This window comes from Xenopus tropicalis, chromosome 5 (genome assembly GCF_000004195.4).
Source record: "Xenopus tropicalis strain Nigerian chromosome 5, UCB_Xtro_10.0, whole genome shotgun sequence".
Lineage (NCBI taxonomy): Eukaryota > Metazoa > Chordata > Amphibia > Anura > Pipidae > Xenopus > Xenopus tropicalis.
Window position 1 is genome coordinate 129119198 of NC_030681.2, and position 25007 is coordinate 129144204.

At 43.6% G+C, this 25007-nt stretch overlaps 1 protein-coding gene across 10 annotated transcripts in view; it reads right to left on the minus strand.

The window, feature by feature from the left end:
- Positions 1–12202: 12202 nt before the first annotated feature.
- trip12 (thyroid hormone receptor interactor 12) overlaps positions 12203–25007 on the minus strand; it is a 73471-nt gene continuing 60666 nt past the window's right edge. For 7 of the 10 annotated variants that reach the window (XM_012970124.2, XM_012970121.2, XM_012970120.2 and 4 more), the window contains 12 exons: positions 24655–24806; positions 24101–24243; positions 23828–23984; positions 17184–17282; positions 16228–16342; positions 15720–15874; positions 15450–15614; positions 15141–15305; positions 14805–14918; positions 14088–14182; positions 13671–13774; positions 12266–13586 (listed from right to left, as the gene is read on the minus strand). In XM_012970124.2, coding sequence (XP_012825578.1) covers positions 13390–13586; positions 13671–13774; positions 14088–14182; positions 14805–14918; positions 15141–15305; positions 15450–15614; positions 15720–15874; positions 16228–16342; positions 17184–17282; positions 23828–23984; positions 24101–24243; positions 24655–24806 — 1661 coding nt within the window. In that variant the 3' untranslated portion in view covers positions 12266–13389. Of the gene's footprint in view, positions 13587–13670; positions 13775–14087; positions 14183–14804; positions 14919–15140; positions 15306–15449; positions 15615–15719; positions 15875–16227; positions 16343–17183; positions 17283–23827; positions 23985–24100; positions 24244–24654; positions 24807–25007 lie in introns of all 10 variants that reach the window. The other 3 variants (XM_031901548.1, XM_012970118.3, NM_001142912.1) reach the window with 2 other exon arrangements.

Here is a 25007-nt window from a genome sequence, read left to right on the forward strand (position 1 = left end):
GCAGCGTAGGGCAGGCAGAGTATGGCACACACAGGCAGCATAGGACAGGCAGAGTATGGCACACACAGGCAGCATAGGGTAGGCAGAGCATGTCACACACAGGCAGCATAGGGTAGGCAGAGTATGGCACACATAGGCAGCATAGGGCAGGCAGAGTATGGCACACACAGGCAGCATAGGGCAGACAGATCATGGCACACACAGGCAGCATAGGGTAGGCAGAGTATGGCACACACAGGCAGCATAGGGCAGGCAGAGTATGGCACACAGGCAGCATAGCGCAGGCAGAGTATGGCACACACAGGCAGCATAGGGCAGGCAGAGTAAGGCACACACAGGCAGTACTCTGCCTGCACTATTCTGCCTGTGTGTGCCATATTCTGCCTGCCCTATGCTGCCTGTTTGTGCCATACTCTGCCTGCCCTACGCTGCCTGTGTGTGCCATGCTCTGTCTGCCCTATGCTGCCTGTGTATGCCATACTCTTCCTGCCCTATACTGCCTTTGTGTGCCATACTCTTCCTGTCCTATACTGCCTCTGTGTGCCATACTCTGCCTGCCCTATACTGCCTCTTTGCAGGGGCGGGCCGAGCCGACCAGGCGCCCTAGGCAACCCGGTCGGCTACCTCGCCCCTACACCTGCGCATCACTTCGTATCGCACTCCCCCCCCCCCCGTGTTTTTGGCGAACATGCGCAGTTCAGCGGGGGGGGGGGCAAAATACGAAGCACAACAGAGCACAGACTACAGAGCTAGGCAGGAGAGGTTCCTGTCTGGCCCCCCCAATTGTTGCGCCCTAGGCAGCTGCCTCTTAAAAATTATTTTTAAAGGCAAACTAAGCACTGGCAAACTTTCTTTCTCTTTGTGTATAATTAATGGCTTTTTATCGTTTATAACAGCTGGTCAACTCCAGAATGTGGGTTAGACAGAGCGCTGGCACAATAGTGTGTTTCTAGAAGCTGGTCAACACTACAGCGTGGGTTAGACCGAGCGCTGGGGATTTCTTTCTGTGTTTTGTGTACAAATTGTAGCCAAATTTTGCTTCTAGCTGCTATGTAGCCTTTAAACCAATGAATCACTTTCATGTGTGTGCTAATGAGCTGGGGCTTAAAAGCTCCCTGCTTTTCCACTAGAGCCTTTTTGAGCTAAAGGTAGGTGCAATAGGTCTTAATACTCAGTCACATTGTTTGCTGGGGGACTTTATTTTAATTGCATCACAGACTCAAAGTCATTAGACAGTGTAGGACTCACGTACAATGAGGGGCCTTGACGTGGCACGTGAGCTTACATATTTTGGCCAAAGTGTGGTACTAACACCTCTTTTTTTGTAAAAATTATTTTTAAAGGCAAACTAAGCGCTGGCAAACTTCTTTCTCTAGGCAGCTGCCTCTTCTGCCTACCCCTACTTCCGGCCCTGACTCTGTGTGCCATACTCATTCTGCCCTATGCTGCCTGGGTACCATACTCTACCTGCCCTACCTTGCCTGTGTGTGCTATACTCTTCCTGCCTTATGCTGCTTGTGTGTGCCATACACACAGGCATCACATATACACATATAGTGATATATGAAAATTGCACTTATTTATATTTAGTACATACAGTGATACAATGCTGGCACTGCTCCTACAATCTGTCTGAGGTGTGAACAGGTGAACAATGTGGGTGATTACAGTCTGAGCCTGAGTTGTGAACACTGCAGGGGGTGAATAATGCAGAAACTAAAAGGTGTGAACAGTACAGGGGGATTACAGCCTGAACCTGAGGTGTGAACCATGCCAGTTAATCTCAGTACTGATACAATTTAAAGTTTACACAAAGGTAAGCCATAAAAGCTGCCAGACAGGTGGGGGGCCACACACAGGGGGGTCGCGGGCCGCCAGTTGGACAGCACTGCTCTATAGGTTTCAATATGCAGACTGGGAATATTAGCTAACTGTTCACTCACAATAAATTGATTCCTACTGATTCCATATTACTTGGCCCCTTATGAAACATAAAATGCACAATATATGTGCCTGTATTTTCATGACTGAAAAGAAATATTAATTAATAAATGTAACATAGTGTTTTACTTTTTTATAGCCATACACAGGTAAGTTAATTGTGATTTCACCAGGATTCTGCACTGATGCTTCCAAAAGAGAGAAAGTGGAAGAGCTTTCCTATGTGGACCCCACCTGGAACTGGCAGGAGTAAAGCATTCTTTCTGCGCTCATGTGTTCTAACATCGACCTGCCTACCCAGCCAGTGGCCAGAACAACACACCATCTATAGCAAATGCCATCTAAACCATCTGAACCACCAGTATAAAACCTGTTTCAACATCCTATGCCAGCACCACATGGGATCCTTGTATCAGGTTAAAAAAAGGTATGCTAAGAATAGAATTAGAAATTAGTATAGGTAAAATAGATTTAGATACATAATAAAATAAAAAAAAATTGGATTGGGTAAGGGTTATATGGGATGTGGGAAAATGTATGTGGGATTTAAAAAAAGGGCTGCTGGGTAAACTTAGGGTAGCAAGTAATAAAGATAGATGTATATGATAGGTTATAAAAAAAAATAGATTGAATAAGGGTTATATGGATAAGGGATGTGGCATATGGTAAAATATATGTGGGAAATAGGGAAAGGGCAATTGTGTAAGCTTTATGGGAAGGTATGATTAAAGATAAGGGATATAGAAAATAGTTTAGTAATATTGTGTATGGGATAAGGGATGTGAGATATAATAATGAGTGATATGGGATATAGTAAGAGGGATGTTATAATTAAAGATATGGGAATTATTTAAAATAATATGGTGTAATGTGAATAATTGGTAAGGGGTATAGCATAAAGTATTTGTATAAGTTACAGTAGATAAAGGAATAGGGGATAAGGGAAATCAATAGGCATAGCAAAGATAGATTTTTATGCTAAATTATACAAATAATTAGTTTGGGTAAGGGTTGTATGGTGCTATAAGGGTTATGGGAAACGAGACAGGGGGTTTAGGAATAGAATTGTTGGATTAGGGAAATGCCATATCCATGGAGGCAATTGCAATAAATCATAGCAGTAACATTTACAGATGAAAGACACTGCCACCTGCAGTTTGCTTTCCTTTGGTCCTATTGCCGTTGTGGAGTCAGGAAGGAATTTTTCCCCATCTAAAGCAAATTGGAGATAGCTGTAGATGGTTTTTTTGCCTTCCTAGATGTTAGATTAAATTGGATGGACACACTCACCCTCAACTACTATGTAACAGTGTCCTTAATCCAGAAATAGGCCCCAAGACCATGTATCTAATCCCAGCTATGATGACCCTTTGATTTGCTACAGGAAAAACGACAGTGTGTGAATGAATGGGAGCATGTGAATGTATAAGGCGTGCCTGTATTAGTGTTTATAGCCCAATGGGGAACTTTTGTTCCTTATACCTCCTAGTCTCATCTGGGGAGAAAGAGTACCATGACAGTTTATTTAAGCTGCTGCCTGGCCAGATAGGGAACTATTGCAGCAAGTGATAGGGTGAGCCATTTGCTGGAATAGATGTGTGAATGGACAGTAACAAGAGTTGAAGCCTTGACATGGCGTTACAGCTCACATGGGTAACCTTGTGCCAATTTAACCAGTGCCATTATAGTAGGTCTACTAAAATATCACAGTAGAGAGACTTAGTTCAGTTAAAAGAATCCCTAAATTTCAAGAGTTGCAGCTTAAAATCTTGGTAGTGTGCTTATAATACACAATAACCACAAATAACCTACAACTACAGTGCATTAAATTTCTCCTTTAAAGGACAATGAAAGGTTAAAATAAATTTAAAGTAAGTCTAAAGGCATTCTTTTTGAGTACTTACTGCATATCTAAATTCCCAGATCCCTGCTTGCTTCTCTGAGATATGGTGCTGGCAGCCTACAGCGGTGTGAAGCCTACAGTGACATCACTGAAATCTCTCTCCCCTTCCTGTAGGTGCCAGCGGCAGCCTTCCTATTCTCTGAGCATGTGTGTAACTTGATCCTGTCTCCTGTTCTGAGCTACACATGCCCACCAGCCAATCAGAAGCGGATCTGGCAGAGGGGAGGAGGGGGGAGGGAATGAAACACATGTGCAGTATGAAGCAAGGAGGGAAAGGAAGGGAGAATACCTTTTTAGAGATGGCTGCCTGTTCTAGAAAATGTGAAGTAAGTGTGACTGAGTAAATATTTGATTAGGTGAGCCAAAAGTGTGGCGTTTTTACTAAACAATAGGAGGACTATTGGGCAGTATGCTTTTTACATTTTGATTTGCATTCTCCTTTAATGAAAAAAGATACTTTGTTTGGAATGATTTAGAGTCAGTCACTGACATGACCTTATGAATGAAATCAAGAACTAATAGCTTTGATACTGGTAAGGAATTTGGTGGGAATACAAGCGAATCAGGAATGTATATTTACATGTTCTGTGCTTCACATCTGAGAGTTAAGATATTGGGTATATTGTCTTGTTATCTGTGGTATTTTAGATACAAGGTCTATCTTTTATTTGGAGAACTGCACCTTAAGGCCACTAAAATATTTAAACATAAGAAAACAAGCTATATTTTGATATTTATATTATTATTATATTTTAAAGTTGCATATTGTTTTTTCTGGCAATCATAACTCTTTGGGGGGTATCTCTGTCTGGCATAGGTACTATACATGTTTGTGTTGCTTTCTGTCTGACTGCAGCAGCCTACACTGTTAAGGTGTAACGTTCCTTATTTCTCCACTTGAGCCACTTTGTATCTGTAAAGTCTGCTTTGCCCCTACTGTTAAGCCTCACTGAGTGAAGCAAATCAAAAGTATTCTTAAAAAAAATATTATTTTAAATGTGTATCTCTCTATAAAGTATTTGAATTTGGATGAACATAGGTAGGGGTTGCCTTCACCGAGGCTTTGATAAACTCTAAGGCAGTTGGTAACATTTTTAAGTGTTCCTTTCCCCTGCTGGCAATACTTTTACTCTGGCAAGTGGCTATTGGTCTCTGACAGGGTCAGACTGGGCCACCGGGAAAAACCCGGTGGGCCCCGCGGCCCAGACCCGATCCCCGTAGGGCACTCCCCCCAGGGTCGGACAGGTGGTGGGGACCCCTGAGGGGGTTGTGAAGGCCACAGCAGGGGCCATTGGGGGGGTGCAGGCAGTAGCCTCAGTGGGCCCTGCACCCCCCCAATCCGACTCTGGTGAAGTTTCAGCTCCAAGGTCTTTGCACATTATGGAAAAATGCAGTATCTGCAATGAGAATGTGTGAATGTTACACGCTCATTGAGCATCACCAACTTTCATTGCAACACTGATCTAACTTGTGGAAACAAAGATGGTCTCTTGCATGCTTTAGAAAACTGAATGTATAACAATTAAAGACATATGGCCACTTCAACACACACTATGCTAAGCAGAGATTTACATGATACCGGATCAAGGTAGCCTATAATCTGCAGCAAATCAACCCCAGAGAGGAACAGAGGACATTTTTTAAAATTCTCTATGTATAGTACGGTTATTAATTATTATTTATTAATTATGCCTGTGCAATTCCCACAGCCCCCAACACTATATACACACTTTCCTGTAAGAATATGTGGCCACTATATTGAAACATCATTTTATAAAGTGATTTTTTTTTTGTAAAACACATTTTTTTAGTTTGATAGAAAAATCCTTACTGCAACCCCGCAAAAATTAGAATTCTTTTAATATTTTTGAAATGATCATTCACCCCAAAGCTCTTTAACCAGATCCCATCAACATGTGAGCTGTGATTGGATGGCCAATAGCATGGAATATCAAGAATATTCCAGAATTCCAGAACTTTGATCATTCTTCTTGAGAGGGTTACAGAAGATGATCTCCCCCAGTCAGTCATACAATTTTACATATAAACATTAACATTATAAACATTAAAATACTTCTATCATCCTGATCCATAATGACCCAATGTCAAGTGGATCACGCCGACAGATATGCCTTATTCTAGTGGGTTGGGTGAAACAATTTATGTCACATAATTACCTTTTAACTAATCATAAATCATATTGCATTTATATTTTCCATGTGCCATGATAGTAAACTCATTACTAAGTGACTAAGCTGCACGTGTAGTTTAATAGGTCCCTGTCTGTAAAATACCGGTAATGATCTGCCAAATTATGCCTTTAAGAACCAAAAATTTCTAGAGGCACTGATGATACTACAGGTATGGGATCCGTTATCCAGAATGCTCGGGAGCAAGGGTATTCCAGATAAGGGGTCTTTCCATAATTTGGATCTCCATACCTTAAGTCTACTAAAAAATCAATAAAACATTAATTAAATAGGATTGTTTTGTCCCCAATAAGGATTAATTATACCTTAGTTGGGATCAATTACAAGGTACTGTTTTATTATTACAGAGAAAAGGGAATCATTTAACCATTAAATAAACCCAATAGGGCTGTTCTGCCCCAATAAGGGGTAATTATATCTTAGTTGGGATCAAGTACAGGTACTGTTTTATTATTACAGAGAAAAGGGAATCATTTAACCATTAAATAAACCCAATAGGGCTGTTCTGTCCCCAATAAGGGGTAATTATATCTTAGTTGGGATCAAGTACAGGTACTGTTTTATTATTACAGAGAAAAGGGAATCATTTAACCATTAAATAAACCCAATAGGGCTGTTCTGCCCCCAATAAGGGGTAATTATACCTTAGTTGGGATCAAGTACAGGTACTGTTTTATTATTACAGAGAAAAGGGAATCATTTAACCATTAAATAAACCCAATAGGGCTGTTCTGTCCCCAATAAGGGGTAATTATATCTTAGTTGGGATCAAGTACAAGGTACTGTTTTATTATTACAGAGAAAAGGGAATCATTTAACCATTAAATAAACCCAATAGGGCTGTTCTGCCCCCAATAAGGGGTAATTATATCTTAGTTGGGATCAATTACAAGGTACTGTTTTATTACTACAGAGAAAAAGAAAATCAGTTTTAAAATTCTGAATTATTTGATCAAAATGGAGTCTACGGGAGACGGGCTTTCCGTAATTTGGAGCTTTCTGGATAACGGGTTTCCGGATAAGAGATCCCATACCTGTATATATATTCCATGATCATTTTTTAGGGATTTTGGGGGCAGGCCATAAAGTTATACTAGTTTAGGCTCTTACTGAGTACCAATCTATTATGAGAAAGGGTTGGCATTGTTTCAGCTGAATTTAGCATGAAAAATCACTTTTGTTTTTTCCACTCAAGAACTGTTTTAAAATAAAGCATATGGACACCCATAACATTGCCCATAACATTGTGCTGCTTAAAAGGCCAAAGCGCAAGCCTGCCATGTTTTGTAATCGGGTACTTGCTGTACTGCAGGCTTGGGCTCTGTGCTGCCAGAATTTGTTGACAAGATGATGTTTGATTGGTGTGATCCTAATAATTCCCACTACAGTGGTGTTAAAATATTACATAGCAGAATATAGTCTCCCCCCCCCCCCCCCCCCCCAACCCATCATGTAGTTTCTTACTTGGCTGACATGTGTATTTAGGCTTTTCTATTAGTACCGACATTAGTGCTACATCTCCTGCATCACCTTGGGCTGTGCCGTGCCAGACTAGAGCTCTGATTGTGGTTAGGGGACTACAAAGTAACTGAAAGTAATTACAGTTTTTATCTCCAGGTGCAATTTTCGGGGGGCAACAAAGGCGCACAGGCCTGTTATTCATATGCCAGAATCCGCAGATCCTATTATCATTGTTTTTGTACTCGGTTACACTGGGGATTGGATAGCTTTGTCAGTGTGCATGTTTTCTGTGTTGTGGGATTCTGCTTATCATAACTATTCATATTCATCTTCTTCAGAGAATGGAAATCACTGCCAATCAAAGGAAGTATATGTTTTTTTTAATCGAAGGCTGGAGCTGAAAAAAAGAGCATTACCTGTTCCTTCATAGGCCAGAGGAAGGGAAAACTGTGAAGCAGCAATTCAAGCTGGAAAAAAAAGTTGGAAAGGCCCAGGTTGCATAGCAGATAACAGATTAGCTCTGTATAATACAATGGTGTTTTATAGAGCTTAGCCATTTTCTTCTATGTAACCTATACCATTTATCCCAATTTAAATTCAATAAGCTACTATATAAATTAAGTAGGTTTTCTGACAGCAGCATAACAATGACGTTTCGGGCCCCCCGTGCAAAAAAAAAAAAATCTTTAGAGGGGCTGGCTTTCACTCCAACTGCTTGCCCGTGTCGTGCTAAGTAGGTGAGAACTAGGCTGGGAGGGAGGACTTTTTAAACCTATAGAGGAAGCAGATCACCTAATATGGGCCCTCATGCCCACCGTTGGGTCTGCTTCCTCTAGCATTAAGTCATTGGTTTCTGAACACTCTTTTTACAAGTGCAGAGTAACTACATTATATTTTAATCGCTTTGGCACACTTTTATTTTTTGGTGTTACTGGGGGTCATTTATCAATATTGAGCAAAATTACCCATGGTTATTTTGGTATACTTTTTATTTCTTCCATTTATTTAAAATGTTATTCTTGAACCAACATGTATTTTTTAGCTGTAATACAGGTGTGTAGGCGCCATCTCAGTGCATTGTGCCTGAGTCTGAGCTTTCAGAAGGAGCCAGCGCTACACATTAGAACTGCTTACAGGTAACCTATTGTTTCTCCTACTCCCATGTAACAGGAGGAGTCCCAAGGCGGACTTGGATTTCTTACTATTGAGTGCTATTCTGATACCTACTGGGAGCTGCTATCTTGCTCCCTTCCCATTGTTCTGCTGATTGGCTGCTGGGAGGGGGGGGGATATCACTCCAACTTGCAGCTCAGCAGTAAAGTGTGACTGAAGTTTATCAGAGCAGAGCACATTGGTTATTAGTCCCATTAAACCAGTAATGTTATTGGTTGATCCACCTCCAGAACCCCATAAACTAACTAACCTCCCATTTCCAGTAGTGAGTTCACATTTCTTGGTGCAGCGGTGAAACTACCACTAACCAAATATTATAAACTTAATGTACATACATTGAGAGACAAAATAAAGCATGGGAGTCGCTTCTACTAGATCCAATGGAGAGAATACAATTGTTAAAAATGGTTCTTTTACCTAAACCGACATATATTCTCCTTCAAACTTCTTTTATGGTTTCTAAAATTATTTTTTTTTTGTTAAACTGAATTTGATATTGCGCCAATTAATATGGGCTAGTACTAGATGCAGATTGATCTTAACCACACTTACTAGGGACAAAGATATGGGAGGTATAGCCTTCCCTAACATGTATTTATATTATTTGGCGGCACAGCTAAGTCGCTTGGCTTCTTGGGTTGAAGAGACAACCCATCAAACTCTATTCCAATTACATAAACGACTGGATACACCTTTCCAATTTTTATTTGTTAAAAAAAAAACACCCCTCCATATTAACATAATGTGGTGATCCAACTAATTGGGTCTATATCATTACAGATTTTTCAATTCACTGGTTCCATCCCCTAACTCCAATGTGGCAGAACTTCTAGTTCCAGGTTGCAAAATTGGGTCATAAGCCGGGTACAAGTGGTATTCATATCATTGAAGGTTTGTGGCAGGGAGGGACTATGGTGACATTCATAATCCTCAATCAATCTTATCACCTCCCAGCCAATCAATGGCTGCAATACCTACAAGTTAGGGCCGTGGCACACAGGGAGACTAGTCGCCCACGACTAATCTCCCCCAAATACCATCCCACCGGCAAGTATGTAAATGACCGGTGGGATGGCATACCCCGAAATCGCAGAAGTTTCCTCTCAATGCGACTAGTCTCCCCGTCTGCCACAGCCCTTAAGAGAAGCTTACAATCACAAAACGCCAGACTTCCCATCCAGTTATGTCAAAGCTTGGTAACTGGTGGCTGGATCCTCCAAAGAGCTTGTTGTATGCCAGTTTACATTAGGAGCTATTCAGTAAACGCTTGGAAATACAGAGAAACAAATGGGAAAGTGATTTAGGGCCCTAAGATGACGACTGGTAGGCAGTTCTTGATTCCGCACCATTGGTCTCCCTTAGAAATAGGGTGATACGCCCTTTGTATACAATGTAATTGTATTACACTCCTGCCAAACTGCATCAGTTATTCCCAAAGCCTCATCAGAATGCCCAAGATCCCTTGCAGCAAACACTAATTTGAAGGGGTGGGCCAAACCAGCCAGTGCATCATCACTATGTGGGGGCGCAGGAGAGTGCAGTGACCATAACCTGCAGCGGGGCTAACAGAGCCAGGACTAGGGGTAGGCAGGAGAGGTACCTACCTAGTGTCCCCTTCAATGTTACACCATAGGCTGGTGCCTCTTCTGCCTACCGCTAGTTCTGGTCCTACTAACTTAATACACATGGTATGGTGTTGTACTGTCTAAATCCATTTTTGTACTAAAGTTCTTGATCAGAAGATTTGGGGTAATGGCAAGGGCTGTTTGCTTAAATGTCCCATACAGTGCCTGATGATCAGCCAAATGTAAACATCAGAGATATTTTTTTTTTGTAATTTGTAATGTCTGGGGTACCACATTAAAGATATGGCTGCATTCGATAATCTGTGTAACCTTTCTGGGATATGTGACATGTCTCTATGCTGCCTCTCTTCTAAATAACTGTTTAAAGGTTTAGATACCCTCTCAACCAGTACTGCTTGGCAAGTTAATAATGTCCTCACCCAACAGGACAGGCAAGGCAGCAGAATGATCTGTTGATCCAATAGAATAAAAATGCAAATGCATCAGACAATACTGGATTTGTGGTCACACCACATGAGCTTTCCGTCACACTGCCAAAGAGCTTTCAGGGCAAAAGCAACACACAGAATGGTAAAAAAAAAAAAAAATTATTAAAAAGTACCTTGTCAACATCTACAATGTTTGCAAAAAAAGGAAAAAAAACTTAATTACATTTGTAAAATAAATGTTATGTATAACAGTAGCCATACACGTGATCCCATATGGTATCCCATTGCGCCTCTATCAGAGCATATTTAATAGAATGGGGAACACTTTGCACCCTGCACCTGCCGGGGCTCTATAAACTTGCATGTCTGAATGGTGAGCAGATTATGGGATGGGTAGGGGATGTAAGAGGCCTCCGACACCCCGCTAGCCCTTCATGAATACAACACTACTGAAGGCAGGAAGCACTATATTCATGGAGAAAGCACACAGAACACGTCCATTGTGTTCAACCTTTTATGTCTGTATAAAAACTGCCTGCTAGTTGATCCAGAGGAAGGCAAAACCCCTTCTGAAGCCTCTCTAATTTGCCTTGCAAACTCCCTTCTGACTCCAGGATGGCAATCAACCTGCCTCTGCATCAACATTGCAAGAGCTAGCCTCAAGAACCCTCCAAGTGAGATTTCCTCACTTGGTAAAAAGCCATCCAACCCCTTCTTCAAGCTATCTAATAATCTGTCAGAGAATTCCACAACTTCACAGCTCTCACTGTCCCCTCCCAAATACTTGTATGGAACCTCCTTTCTTCTAATTGGAATCGGTGCCCTTGTGTCAGTTGGAAGGCCCTACTGGTAAATAAAGCATTACAGAGATTATTATATGATCCCCTTATATATTTATATGTAGTTATTATATCACCCCTTAAGCACCTCTTCTCTAGTGTAAACAGACCCAACTTGGCCAGTCTTTCCCCATAACCGAGACCTTCCATACCCTTTACCAGCTTAGTTGCCATTTTCTGTACTCCCTGTAACTCAATAATGTTTGCGAAAAAATTGCGAAGCATATTCTACATAGAAAAGGTTTCAAACTGAAAAACATGCCTTTACACAGCTGATTTTTGCTCTTTGCACTCTGCCCCATCCACAAATAAAGCCCCCCAACTTCAGAGGCTGCCATACATAAACTACTGTGTATAGCTCATAACACAAGCACTAGAGAATGGCTAGGAAGAGGGATCAAACACTACAAAATTTGAATGTTAAGGACAAAAAAAAAAATCTTTTGCCACTGCTCAACAGAATACTACTGTATATATAGTTGTATGAAGTATCCCTGTACTCAGTACTGGCATATCCAGTGCTAAGAAAATCTAGGGCTGCATAAACCTTCATTGCTGTATAGAGGATTATCTGGCAAATGCTTCAGTGAAACAGCGAGGGAGTTGGAGGAAAAGGGCAAGCGCAAGGATGAATTAAAGACACGGGAAGATGAAAAAGGTGAAAAGAAAATATTTTTTTATGTTGCTGCAGAATTTTTAAAGTGGCACAAAAATAAATTAAACATGAAGCAAAATGTTTTCTGTTTTATTTATATTCAGGTAAAAACATGAACCTGATGAAGTAGATTATTGCGGATCTGAGAAATCAGCACATAGAACAGGACATGGTGAACGCTTTATCTGTGTCAGAACCTAAATGCTTCCATTTTCTTTCCAAACCTCGAACCAGAATAAAAAAAAAAAAAAAAAACACAAACAAAAAAACCTCAGAACTCAAGAGAAAAAAAATGACTTTAAACAGGGAATTAAACTGCATTTTTATATATTTTTTAAAATGTACAATAATTTGAAATGCTATGACTGTATAGTAAATACAGGCCAGCCATGTTTTGTTTTACATTTTTTGACAACGGAGGAAAAAGAAAAACCACTCTGCTTTTTATAGTGTGTAAACGAAGTAAAAAGGCTGGTACAAAGCGATCAGTCCAACTCTGCAAGATGGGCCAACACCACAATGGAATACTGGGCCACTTTGCACAGAATGTGGCCAAAGAGACTGCCCTTTTCCCACCCCGAAAGCCTATAAATAAAGGGCTTGCTGCCATCAGTTTGCACGACCCAGGGAAGTAAATTGCACATTTCCAATATCAGAATGCGGAGGGGGAAAAAATGCTTTGTGACTGCCCACAGAACTACATTTGCCATATTCGACTTTCTTTCCACTTCTGTATGTGGGAGGGAGGCCCGCTGTGAGACAGAGCCATATGGATACACACAGACTGGGCATTTTCAACCGCACGGCAGTATTTATTGTACCAGCTTCAAAACATACCTTTTTTTTTTTTTTTTTTAATGGTTTTTGTGGGGGAGGGTGGGACGTTTTGTAATCCCTCCTCTTTTAAAGTCACACGGCAAAAGCAATTTAAAACTCCACTCTTCAAATAAAGGATAATTTAAGCAAAAAATGTTCTAAACAAACTTATGCCACAAATCTTTTGAGCCTGATCAATATTAGATGTCCAGGGGCAGTTTAATGGATCTAGTGTGTCTCTGCAACAACTGCAATCGGCTGCACCGGGTTCTTTACAGCAAGGCAAAATATGTGGCCTTGACTCTTGTGATACATTTAGAAAAGAAATCATGATTTTACTAATCCATCAAAGGGGCTCCGTAGCAAGTCCTTCAGGATCAGGAAAGGTGGAATGACTGTTGTCCTTCGCGTGCAGCCATTAACAGTTTCTCACGCATATTGTCAATGCTAGAATAATCTGGCAATTTAAGGTAGTTCACACAAGTCATAACTGAAGGGAGGAAATCATCTGGGTTTTCTGTGGCTTCAAAAGTCTTGCGGACTATTGTCAGAGGAGGGTTCAGACTCCGAAAACCTATTGGTGGACAAAAAGCATAAGAGTTTGCTCTGTAGATCTCTCATAGTAGCACATTATTTAAATGTTAAACTATAATAATACCTCCAACCGGTAGTCTGGGGCTTCCAGTGACAAACTGGAGGAAAAGTCTTTGTTGCTCCTTATCAAAGCTGCTAAGGATTTCAAATAGGAATTTCACAGCCCGGCTGGAAAAAAAAGGGTTAGAATTATGTTCAACAAGCAGATGTGAACTGGAGCTTCTGAAAAATGTTACAAGCGGTTATTCACTTGTCATTAGACGAGCACCACCTAAGGGGTCTGCCAAAACCTGTTTGTACAGCACATTGCCTAACCAACCTATAGAGAGATAGATATCAATATGCCACACTTTATTCCAAGTATCTTACGGGGTGTGCAGGATCGAATAGTTGTATGTAAAGGAATCTGCTGAAATCTTAATTTAATAAGAAAGAAGGCAACATGTTATGCACTAGTATATCTGGTATTATTAATGCTGACCTGTCATGTGTGTATCCATGGTCTGGTCTACAGCACTCCATCAGTGTTTTCACATCCCAAGGGTCTGCTCTACTTCCACACAAAAGCTGATCCAGCTGCACAACAAAGAAAAAAAATCTGAAGCCACATATAATAGACTTTCAAAAATCTTTTATGACCAAATACTAGGACTAGTCATGTTCACATGTCTATGCGCTAAATGACCTTCAGCTTAGACACTTGGTGACCTGGTAACTGGCTTTGGGTGAATTATAAAAGAAAGACATTGGATAATGGATGAGACAAAATTTTCAAAAGAAGTAACAAAATTTAGTGGTCCCTAGCAAACAGTAAGCATAGTGAAAACTTTAACCATTCTGTTTAGATTCACACACAAACTAGATTACACACAAAGATATTTGGTTGTTTCAAGTCACATGGATTCAGTGCATTCCTAGTTGTTTGCCTTTAATGTTCCTTAAAAAATAAAAAGCAGTAGCCCCGCACCAGATACTTCTCAGGCTATACCTAAAGATTCTGTTCATTACACATACCCTTTTCTGTGTTCCCAGGGCAACCTTATCCAACTGTGGAGGATGCCAATACCTGGCTTGTGTTCCTTTAATTTGGTGTATAACTTTCTATTGACACTCAGGAAAAATGAAGTGAGCTAACACTTTTTACTGTTCTTACATACAGCAAGCACAGTTATGTCTGCATAAAATAGGAAATACCCACCTCCTCTGGATAGAAATACTGTAGGTGGTTGAGTGGAAAAACAGATTCAAAGCCATCTCTAAATGAGTCAAGTTGCCGGGACACGCCTTCATTTAGTGCCCAATAGATGACAAGCTGTAGAATAGACAGTAATATAAGTCTAAATAATAGCAATGATTTTGGTATACTCATACAGTTCCTATGGTATTCTTGTTAACATTTTCAAATAAAAATGAAAATACATTTACAAGTCCTACACTTGTGTTTTTAGTGCCTACTGAAACTAAGTCACCAACCCAATCCTGTGATACTGTATAACAGCCTTTTCAGCAGCACACACCTGTACACATATCTTACCCGCACATAGTCCTCTAGATTGTGAATGGTAACAGGAACATCCTTTCCCCCTTTCTTAAGTTCAATGTTGGGAAACCCTGGTAAAGTAAAGTCCAGCCCCAGATCTTCCACAGAGCAGCCATTCATATTTAAGCTTTCAAGTGCAAACTGCAGACTCTCTTTGGTCTAGAAGCAAAACACAAGGATTTTACACAATACCAAGTTTATAGAAATGTTAGTAAATACTGCCTGCTTTCACTCCAAAAAAGGCTTTTGCCACTGAATGGCAGATTGTCACACTCTTCCCCCCTATTTGTTATCACTTTTTACCTGTGCTTTGTCCTGCTCAAGCCTTTTCTTTTGTCTTACAATGTCCTCCAAGTGGTAAACTGACTTGGCTACGACTGGATCAATGTTAACCAGATCATGGGTGGCCAAGGAGGATTCCTGCCGTAACATCCACTTATAGAATGGGAGACCAAGAGGAATGTCGACCTGTACGGAGAGAAAAAATAAATTAAATCACACAACTGCAGCTTAGGCACTTTAAAGCATCCATTCAGTTTGTTTCATTTTGTTTTAAAATTAAGGCATTCTTACCAGTCTGAAGTCCATGATGGCTTTTGCCATAAGTTTGCCAAGGAACCTGAATTTCATCTTAACCTTGGCAATATGTGCTGGCTTTGCTGTTCTTCCAAAAGGAAGAGCAAATAGGCCTTGCAGATTATGAATGTACTTGGTCCCTTCTTGGCTTCCTGGAATGAAAAGAATGCATAGTATTATCCGGCAAATAGAGGAAACATTTCCATAGTAATAACCCAAATATAAAGTCGCTTGTTTATTTCCATGCTATAGTAGCAACTAGACACACATGAAGTGGGGGAAATAACTGGCCCCAACAGTATGTATTTTTTCACTCTTTATCAGAATCTATTCAAAGACTAATATTCACCATTTATCCATTTTCAGATTAAGGATACCTTCGTTTACCCTCTGGATAATTTTTTAGTTATGGCTATCAAAGGCACTTCGGCCACTGAATCTGTGCCACTCACAACTGTCGATACTTATTGCAAGTATTCACTACCCAAACTTATAATTAATTTACCTTTTGGATTAGGGAGTGTTACTTCTTCCCCCCTCCAAAGGCCGAGGTCAGCTCTTTGTAATTCCTGAGATACAAGTGCATAAAACTCCAGAGTAGGTCCTAGTCCTGTCCCAACCTGGAGGTAAACAAATAAAAGGTTTTTGTGCAACACAGTTTGGAACAATATGTATAGTCATATTAAACCAGCAACTGTACACTTACCGTAGCTAAACGAGAAATGTGGGGAGGGGAACACAAAGTGGCTGACAATTTTGATTACATGAAACCACTACAATAAATTATTCTGTATTTTTGTTGTTGACCTTAGAAGTTAACTAGACATGAAATGAACACCCAAAATAGTAAATCAATGGCTTCAATGTGATACTGCAGCAATACAGTTGTGTTACCCATTTCCAACATAGTGTCATTCTCTAGCTTAGAATCCATGCCTGGACTGGCAATCTGTGGATTCTGGCAAATGCCTGGGGAACTGGTGTAAGATGCCATAGACTGTCACTATTTAGTGGGCCTCTGTGTACTTGAAATGTCAGGGCCCATCGTGAATCACAGTAGAAAGTTCCTGCTGCAAACGTTCCCTATTAAGAACTCCACTCCCAAGCCCTGTCCTGAACATGGCTAAAATGGCTTGGGTTTCTTAAAATAACCTTGGTCCTCTCTCCCAGGGCAGATCAGACTGCTGCGTGGTACAAGAGATTTGGCTCATAAACCAACCCTCTCCTTTTCATATCTACAGTAATAGGGCAAACTACAAACCAGTAGTCCTTGGCCCAACTAGAAAAAAAAATACAAATCCAAGAGTGCAAGTCTTTACATAATTAAGATGTAAAAATGTAGAAAGCATGCCTGGCCCAGGCCGACTCTGTCCACAGACCACGTAACAACCAAATTAGTTAGTTGTCTTTCAAAGAAAACACTGGCTAAGCAAAAAATATCAATCAAGACTAAGAACTTACTTCATTTTCATACTGAATCTCCAGCATGGCCCGTGAGCTCCCCAAGTCTTGCATCACAGACTCTGCCTGCTTCAGAAGGTCCTCTCTATTCACAGTGCGCTGGGAAAATAAAAAAAGATGTAATCTTCAAAGCTCTGTCAGAAAGAGGAGTATGTGGGGCAATGTAATAAAAGATAATAGATCTACAAACTCATGGCAAGCAATCAGATGCTTGTGATCAAACTTAATCAAATCAAATGAAAATACTACCTCTTCTTGATCAAAGTTCTCAGTCTCAAAAAGAAGGGAAATGCAGGATAAATGTGGATATTAGCAAAATGAAAAGAAGGGGTAACAAACAAGCTACACTTCATATTCCCCATAAGAGAGACATTATGTAAAAAAAAAAAAAAAAAAGTAACAAGTGTTACGGTTTGAACCAAACCTTTAATGCCTTGTGACAAAAGGAGATTTTGTGATAACTCACCGTTAAATCCTTTTCTCTTAGGACGTCTGTGGGACACAGGGCTTCCCCCCCTGAATCTGTTCTTCTGGAAAGTTCTATGCTAAGGAAGCTACAGGGGGTATAGTAGCAGGGAGGAGGGGCTTCTTCCTCTTCTAGTGTCCTGCCTCCTGCTGGTAGATACTATACCCCATGGTCCCTGTGTCACCATGGGGACATACCAAAGCTGCCCCAATAGAACAAAGGGTGGGAGAAGTGGTTCTTAGGCAACTGCGGCTTGCAGCACCTTTCTTCCGAAATGGGCATCAGATGCCGCAAAAATCTCAAATCTGTAAAACTTAGTAAAGGAATGGATAGAGGACCAGGTAGCGGCCCTACAAACCTGCTCGGCTGAGGCCCTGTTTCTAAAGGCCACTTCTTAGGTGCTAATTCCCCCGAGTAAAGTGAGCTCTAAGGTGAAGAGGTGGCTGTTTTCCCCTGGCAATGTATGCTCTGCGGATGGCTTCCCTAATCCAACGGGATATGGTAGCCTTGGAGGCCGGGGAACCCCTCTGGGGGCCAGAGGGCACAATGAAGAGGGACGAGGACTGACGTATGTCCTTGGTCCGGTGGAGGTAGAATTTTAGCACCCGGACCGGGTCCAAGGAATGCAGGGCCATCTCCTTAGGAGAGGCTGGCCGGGGGCAAAAGGACGGGATGGTAATGTCCTGGTTGATATGAAAGGAAGAACCGACCTTAGGCACAAAGGAGGGTACAGTTCTGAGGACAGCACGGGCCGAATGGAAAACGAGGTATGGCTGGAGATGCAAAAGAGCTGAAATCTCGGACACCCTTCTTGCCGAGGAGATGGCCAGCAGAAAGACTGTCTTACAGGTAAGCCATGCCAGAGGTATGCTGACCAGGGGCTCGAAGGGGGGCCCCTGAAGGACCGTGAGGACAAGGTTGAGATCCCAAGGAGGGATGGGATCGCGAAAGGGAGGGTGAAGCCGAGAGACTCCCTGCAGAAAGGTGGCTATGTCCGGCAGAGTAGCCAGACGGCGTTGGAAAAGAACAGACAGGGCTGAAATCTGGGATTTAAGGGATCCCAGTGAGAGGCCCTTGGAGAGTCCGGCCTACAGGAAGGAGAGGAGACGGGGTAAGGAGAAGGTCTGGAAGGGATGGCCTTCAGCATCACACCAGTCCTTGAATATCCTCCAAACGCGGTGGTAGGTCTTAGAGGAGACCGGCCTCCGGGCTGCCATCATAGCACGGATGACTTCGGGAGAGAAGCCCTTACGCTGGAGCACTAGGGACTCAATAGCCAAGCCGTCAAACTCAGGAGTGCTGGGTCCGGGTGGCGGATTGGGCCCTGGGTGAGAAGGTCGGGAGCCAAAGGAAGGCTCCAGGGCTCTGCCCTGCTGGGAGCTACCAGCTCGGAGAACAGGCCCTTCTGGACCAGAAGGGGGCCACCAGAATCACTGGGCCGGATCCGGCCTTGATCTTTTTGATGACTCTGGGCAGAAGAGGAAGCGGGGGAAATACATAGGCCAGAGGGAAATCCCAGTTGGCCGTGAGAGCGTCCGCTGCGAGGGCTAAGGGGTCGTGGCACCTGGCCATGAATTGGGGGACCTGCCGGTTCAGGCGAGAAGCCATGAGGTCCACGCTCGGGAGAACCCATCGATCGACGATGTCCTGAAAGATTCTTGGGCTTAGGGCCCACTCTCCTGGATCGAGCTGCTGCCGGCTGAGGTAGTCGGCCTGCCAGTTCTCTAGCCCTGGAATGTAGACCGCTGTCAGCCGGGAGTCCTGGGCCTCCGCCCAGGTCAGAATGAGACTGACCTCCCTGAGAGCCTGTCGACTTCGGGTTCCTCCCTGGTGATTTAGATAGGCGACCGTGGTGGCGTTGTCGGATTGGACTTTGATGGCTTGACCCCGAAGAAGGTGTTGCCAGTGCAACAGAGCCAGGCGGACTGCCCGGATCTCCAGTATGTTGATGGGAAGGAGAGCTTCGGCCTTTGACCAGGTCCCCTGTGTCGAGAGGTGGTCCAGAACCGCTCCCCAGCCCTTGAGGCTGGCATCCGTGATCAGGAGGCGCCAGTGTGGTTCCTGAAGAGGACGCCCCCTGGCTAGGTGAGGCGTGTTGAGCCACCATGCGAGGGAGACCCTCGTTTTGGGAAGAATCCGGATTCGCTGGGACAGGCTGGTACGTGTCCACTGATCCAGGATGTTCCACTGGAGGTCGCGTAGATGAAACTGGGCAAAGGGCACGGCTTCTATGGAGGACACCATGGACCCCAGCACCTGCATGGCAAACCGGATGGATGGGGACGGTGAGCGGAGCAGGCGGCGCGTCAAGTCGAGAGAGATCTTCTCTGAAGGAAGGAATACCCTTTGTTGGGCTGTGTCGAAGATCATGCCCAGGAAGGGCATTTGACGAGACGGAGTGAGTCGCGATTTCTCCAAGTTGATCTTCCAGCCCAGAGACGTTAGGGTTGAGGTGACCAGGTCCAACTGGGATGTCGCTGGTCGTCCAGATAAGGGGTGATGGACACCCCCTGAGACCTGAGAGATGCCGCTGCCGCCGCCATGATCTTGGTGAAGATGCGCGGTGCCGACGTAAGCCCGAAGGGAAGGGCTGTGAACTGGAAGTGGAGGTTCTTGACCGCAAATCTTAAGTATTTCCAATGGGGAGGGAAAATGGGAACGTGGAGGTAGGCGTCCTTTATGTCTAGGGCCACTAGGTACTCGTTGTGGCCCATGGCCGCAATAACTGACCTGAGAGATTCCATTTTGAACCGGGAAAAGCGGAGGAAGGTGTTGAGCTTCTTGAGGTCTAGGATAGGCCGAAATGACCTGTCCCGTTTTGGGAAGAGAAAAAGATTGGAATAAAATCCCTGGAACCTTTGCTCTGGGGGTACCTGCATGATCACTCTTTCGGCCAAAAGATCCCGGATGATGGCGAGGAAGGCGGACTTGTCTGAGTGGGTCCTGAGAAAGCCGGGACATGAAGAACCGGCTTGGAGGGATGGAGAGAAACTCGAGGCGATAACCGGAGGATACCACTCTGTGTACCCAAGGATCAGAGGTAAGATGGAGCCGGGCCTCGTGAAAGAAACGAAGTCTGCCCCCTACAGGAGAAGGGCCTGCTGCCCTGAGGTAGTCATGTGGATGAGGACTTGTTGGCAGGCTTGAATTGAGGGCGCCTACCCTGCCAGAAGTACCTGGACCGCGCTTGAAACTTGGGTTTGCCCGAAGGATTCTGCGTGGCGGAGTCCCTGGAAGAGGAGACCTTGGAGCCCCTGGGGCGAAAAAAGCGTCCTCTGCGAAAGGAAGAGCGAGTCCGAGGCTGGGGGAGGAAGGTGCTCTTTCCCCCCGTAGCTTGGCTAATGATCTTGTCAAGCTCTGGCCCGAATAAGAGCTTACCCTTGAAGGGAAGAGTAGTGAGAGATTTCTTGGAGGACATGTCGGCCGACCAGAGTTTGAGCCAGAGCGAGCGGAGCGCCGCTACGGCCAGGGCGGACGTACGGCTGATGGCCTGAGCTGAATCCAGAGAGGCTTCGCAGAGATTTTCATTGGCATCACGAATCTGAGAGGCTAAGAGGGACAGCTCCTGTCTGGAAGGAGGATAGGCCTTCAAGAAGGGAATTAGACCAGGACTGAACTGCCCGAGAGACCCAGGCCGAGGCCAAGGCCAGGCGGAGACTTGGCTCTGAGGAAACCCTCCATCTTCTTATCCATTGGATCCTTAAAGGAAGAGGAGTCCGGGACAGGGAGGGTGGTGTTCTTAGACAGGCGGGACACCGGAGCGTCCACCAGCGGAGGGGTGGACCATTTCTCTAGGGTCTCTTGTGGAAAGTGTTAAGAGCGCTGGAAGGAAAGACCGAGGCGGTCCTTTTCTGACGTTTGAAGAGAGAGGAGGAAGACTCTAGAGAGGATTCTGGAGTCTTGAGGTCAAGGCAGGTCATGACTGACGCAATGAGAAAATCAATGGCCTCAGGGGAGGCTTTAGATACGTCGTCCGGGTCGTCAGGCCCATCGGAAGAGATCTCCCCTTCGCTTAGGGAGTGATCCTCCCAAGTGGCAGAGGCGTGTAGAGACTCGGAGTCGCTATAGTCATCCAAGGCCTGCCGCTTGAGGGATTTGGTAGGTTGTGGTTCCTCCCTATCCAGCCTGTCCATGAGTTTATCAAGACAGGCTGCAAGCTTGGGAATGCCGGACGACAGCTGGGCCGCCCAGGGAGGGGGTTCCTGGGAGGAAGAGGGAGCCTGCGCTAGAGCATCCAGTGCCGGTGCTGGAGTAGGGCCCCCCCCTGTTAATTCAGAACTGGGGGGAGCTGGCACGTCCGGAGCCTGGGACTGGGTCTCAGCCGGGATTTTGGAGCAAGAGGAACAAAGAGGTTCCTTTCTGCCAGATGGGAGACGTTTGCAGCATCTGGCGCATGCTAGGTATTTTACCTTTGAGGAACTAGAAGCCCCCCTAGAAAAGGGGCCTTCTGGAATGCCCTCTGCCATGACAGAAAAGAAACAAGACGGTGCAGTCTTGAACAAACAGTCAGCAGATAATAGCAAAAAAGACAGGCAGGCTTTAATGCAGGTCAATGCAAGGGAGTAAGGGATTTTCCCCTTTTTACACTTTTTTTTTTTTTTGTGTGTGTGTGTGTGTATAGGAGAATATAAAAAAGCGAGTAATGCACAATATATATTACTTCCCAAGCAGACAATTACCCTCACAGTACTCAGCAAAAGAATACAGTCCCCCCCCAACCCTGTAAGGGGTTGCCTGATCAGACAGACCCAGCCACGCTACCAGCCCAGCCTTGCCCTTCCTAATGTTCCCCTAATAGTGCCCCCTCTGCCAAGAAACCGTCCCTGTGTCCGGAGGAACCGAGGAGAGTCCCAGGATGCGACCGTTCAGGATGGAGAGCGGAGGAGAATGGCGCGAAGAGGTAAAGCGCGCGAACAGAAGGCGCGCAGAAAATGGCGACGCGTTGTGACGTCACCCGGAAGAGACGGTGGAACGCATGGGGCCGCGGTGGAATACAAGGGAACCCGGAGAGGGACCACTGAGGTACTAAGCGAGGGGGGGAACCACTAGGGTGACAGGGCAGGCTGGACAGGCTGGCTGGGAGCTGGGACTGACCTGGGGAGTAGCTGAGGAGGAAGCGCCGGACAGCGTCTGCACTCACAGGTAGAGGCAGGGAATTCTGTGTGGCCCGCTCTAGAGAGTCTTACTGGCCCCGGTGCCTGTGTCCCACGTAGGGGGAAGCCTGTGGAGGGAACTGCAGTTAGGCCCTATAGGTTGACCCCTGGTGCCAGAGTAATCTGGCTGCAGACATCAGAGATAGCTGTAAGGATCCTGTCTCCTGAGGACACTAGAAAAAAACTGTCTCTCTAAGGAAGCTACAGGGGGTATAGTAGCAGGGAGGAGGGGCTTCTTCCTCTTCTAGTGTCCTGCCTCCTGCTGGTAGATACTATACCCCATGGTCCCTGTGTCCCACAGACACCTGTAAGAGAAATATGTAATGCCACTTCACTGAAGTTCCATACCTTCTACTAAAGTAGTTGCTAAATAAAGTAAAAAAACAAAGAGAATATGGAGAAAGAGGAACTGACTACATGCACAAGCATTGATGAGGCCTCAAAGTGTACCAAAAAGCACTACTATAAGATGAAAGGTAGCCAACAATAAAGCCACTGGAAAGTGCTCTCTTGTGAAAAGTGGTTGAGGAAGCTAGATCCAACCCATACACAAATGATGGTAATGGGACAACATACTTCTTTGTCTACTCAGTGCAACAAACAGGGCTTGTGCTAAACATACTTTTTCGCTATTGTTTTAATCAGGGAAAATAAATTGATTCTGTTCTTTCTTAAACTAAAAAACAGAAACTGGTGTTGCTCTATGTTTGGTTTTTGTGAGGCAGATAATAAGACCAGTAATAACAATATTACCAGTATACCACCCCCCTTTGTTGTAACTGCTTTATTAATAAGAGTATATTATGCAGGGTGATTATCTGTGCACTTTCAATCTAATTATCTACCTTGCAAGGGTCAAACATGGAGTAGCTTCAATTTGCCTCAATAAAAAACAGCCGTTTGCAATTAAAGGGGTGTTTTACCCCCTTGTTTAACATGAGCTCTGGGCTCATAACCATTTGAATTGTAAAATGCTGGAAATGCTAGTTTGTCATTATTATGTTGCACATCGTGCATTCACTTACTTTTTTTCTATCCAGCCTTGGGGCTACTCTGCTGTCCTGAGAGTCTGACTGGTTGATCTCTGGGTTTGTGTCCAAAAGTCTCTGCATAGCCCGATCTCTGTCAAACGCCGTTACATAGAACAACATTTGCCGAGTATCAAATGGGAAGAAGAATGGACTACAAGGAGAAATGGATGTTTTTATTTTTAATAATCTGGTTAACAGGAAAATTCATCATATTTTAAACTAATACAGTAAAGTAAGTTTAGCAAATGCAGAGGATTTCTCTCTTACCAACTCTTCCCAAGCTCTGTTAACCAGGTTGGGATATTTCCAGTCATGATAACCAGAGGATCCTGTAGCTGTCTGTTCGCCTTTGCTGTTAGCTTGCTGTTATTAAACTCTGATGTGGGAATTATTTCTTTGCAAACAGCATTCTAAAAAAAACAGAAAGATTAAATTTAACGGAAATTCTTTCTGTTAAAGCCCCTAAATCCCCTTAATAATTTCTACAAAAAGTACCAGTATTAAAAGAATAGCTTAAAATGCCATAAACTGAGCACCTCTCCCCTAATATACATGGATTGCGGTGTATGCTTTAACCCCACTATGTAACGGTAAAAGGTTTGCAGGTGATAAAGAGGTCTATGTGATTAATTCAGCATTACGCTCACTCTTAATGTATAACATTTCCTTTTGTCTGGAGCACCAGCAACCACTACACAACTTCATCAATTTCTAATAACAGACCCTATTTCAGTTGAACCTTTTAATGTTCTTTCTCCAGCTGCAGGATCTACATCCCCATGGTGCCTCCCCAAACTAGGGAAGAAAAAAAAAAAACTTACATCATACAGGTAATACCAGTATCGGCTGATGGCATGAAGAACCCGAAGGAGTATCACCACATCCAGAGAAGGGTCATCAAAAGTAATATTTTCAGGTGGCCCGGAGATGAGGTATACTTCTAAAGGGTTTAAAATTCTGGGGCATACTCCATCTTAAGACAAGAGAAGTAAATGTAATACACAGTAAGTAGAAACCACAAAACATATCGTTACAAAATGAAAGTTGCAAATAAAATTAAGGATTGTAAGTAAAATGAATACTAATATTAAGTTTCTGTTTTTCAATAATTTAATTATTTATATAAAATAATATTTTTTTGCAGTACCATATTTTTCACATATTTATATAAGTG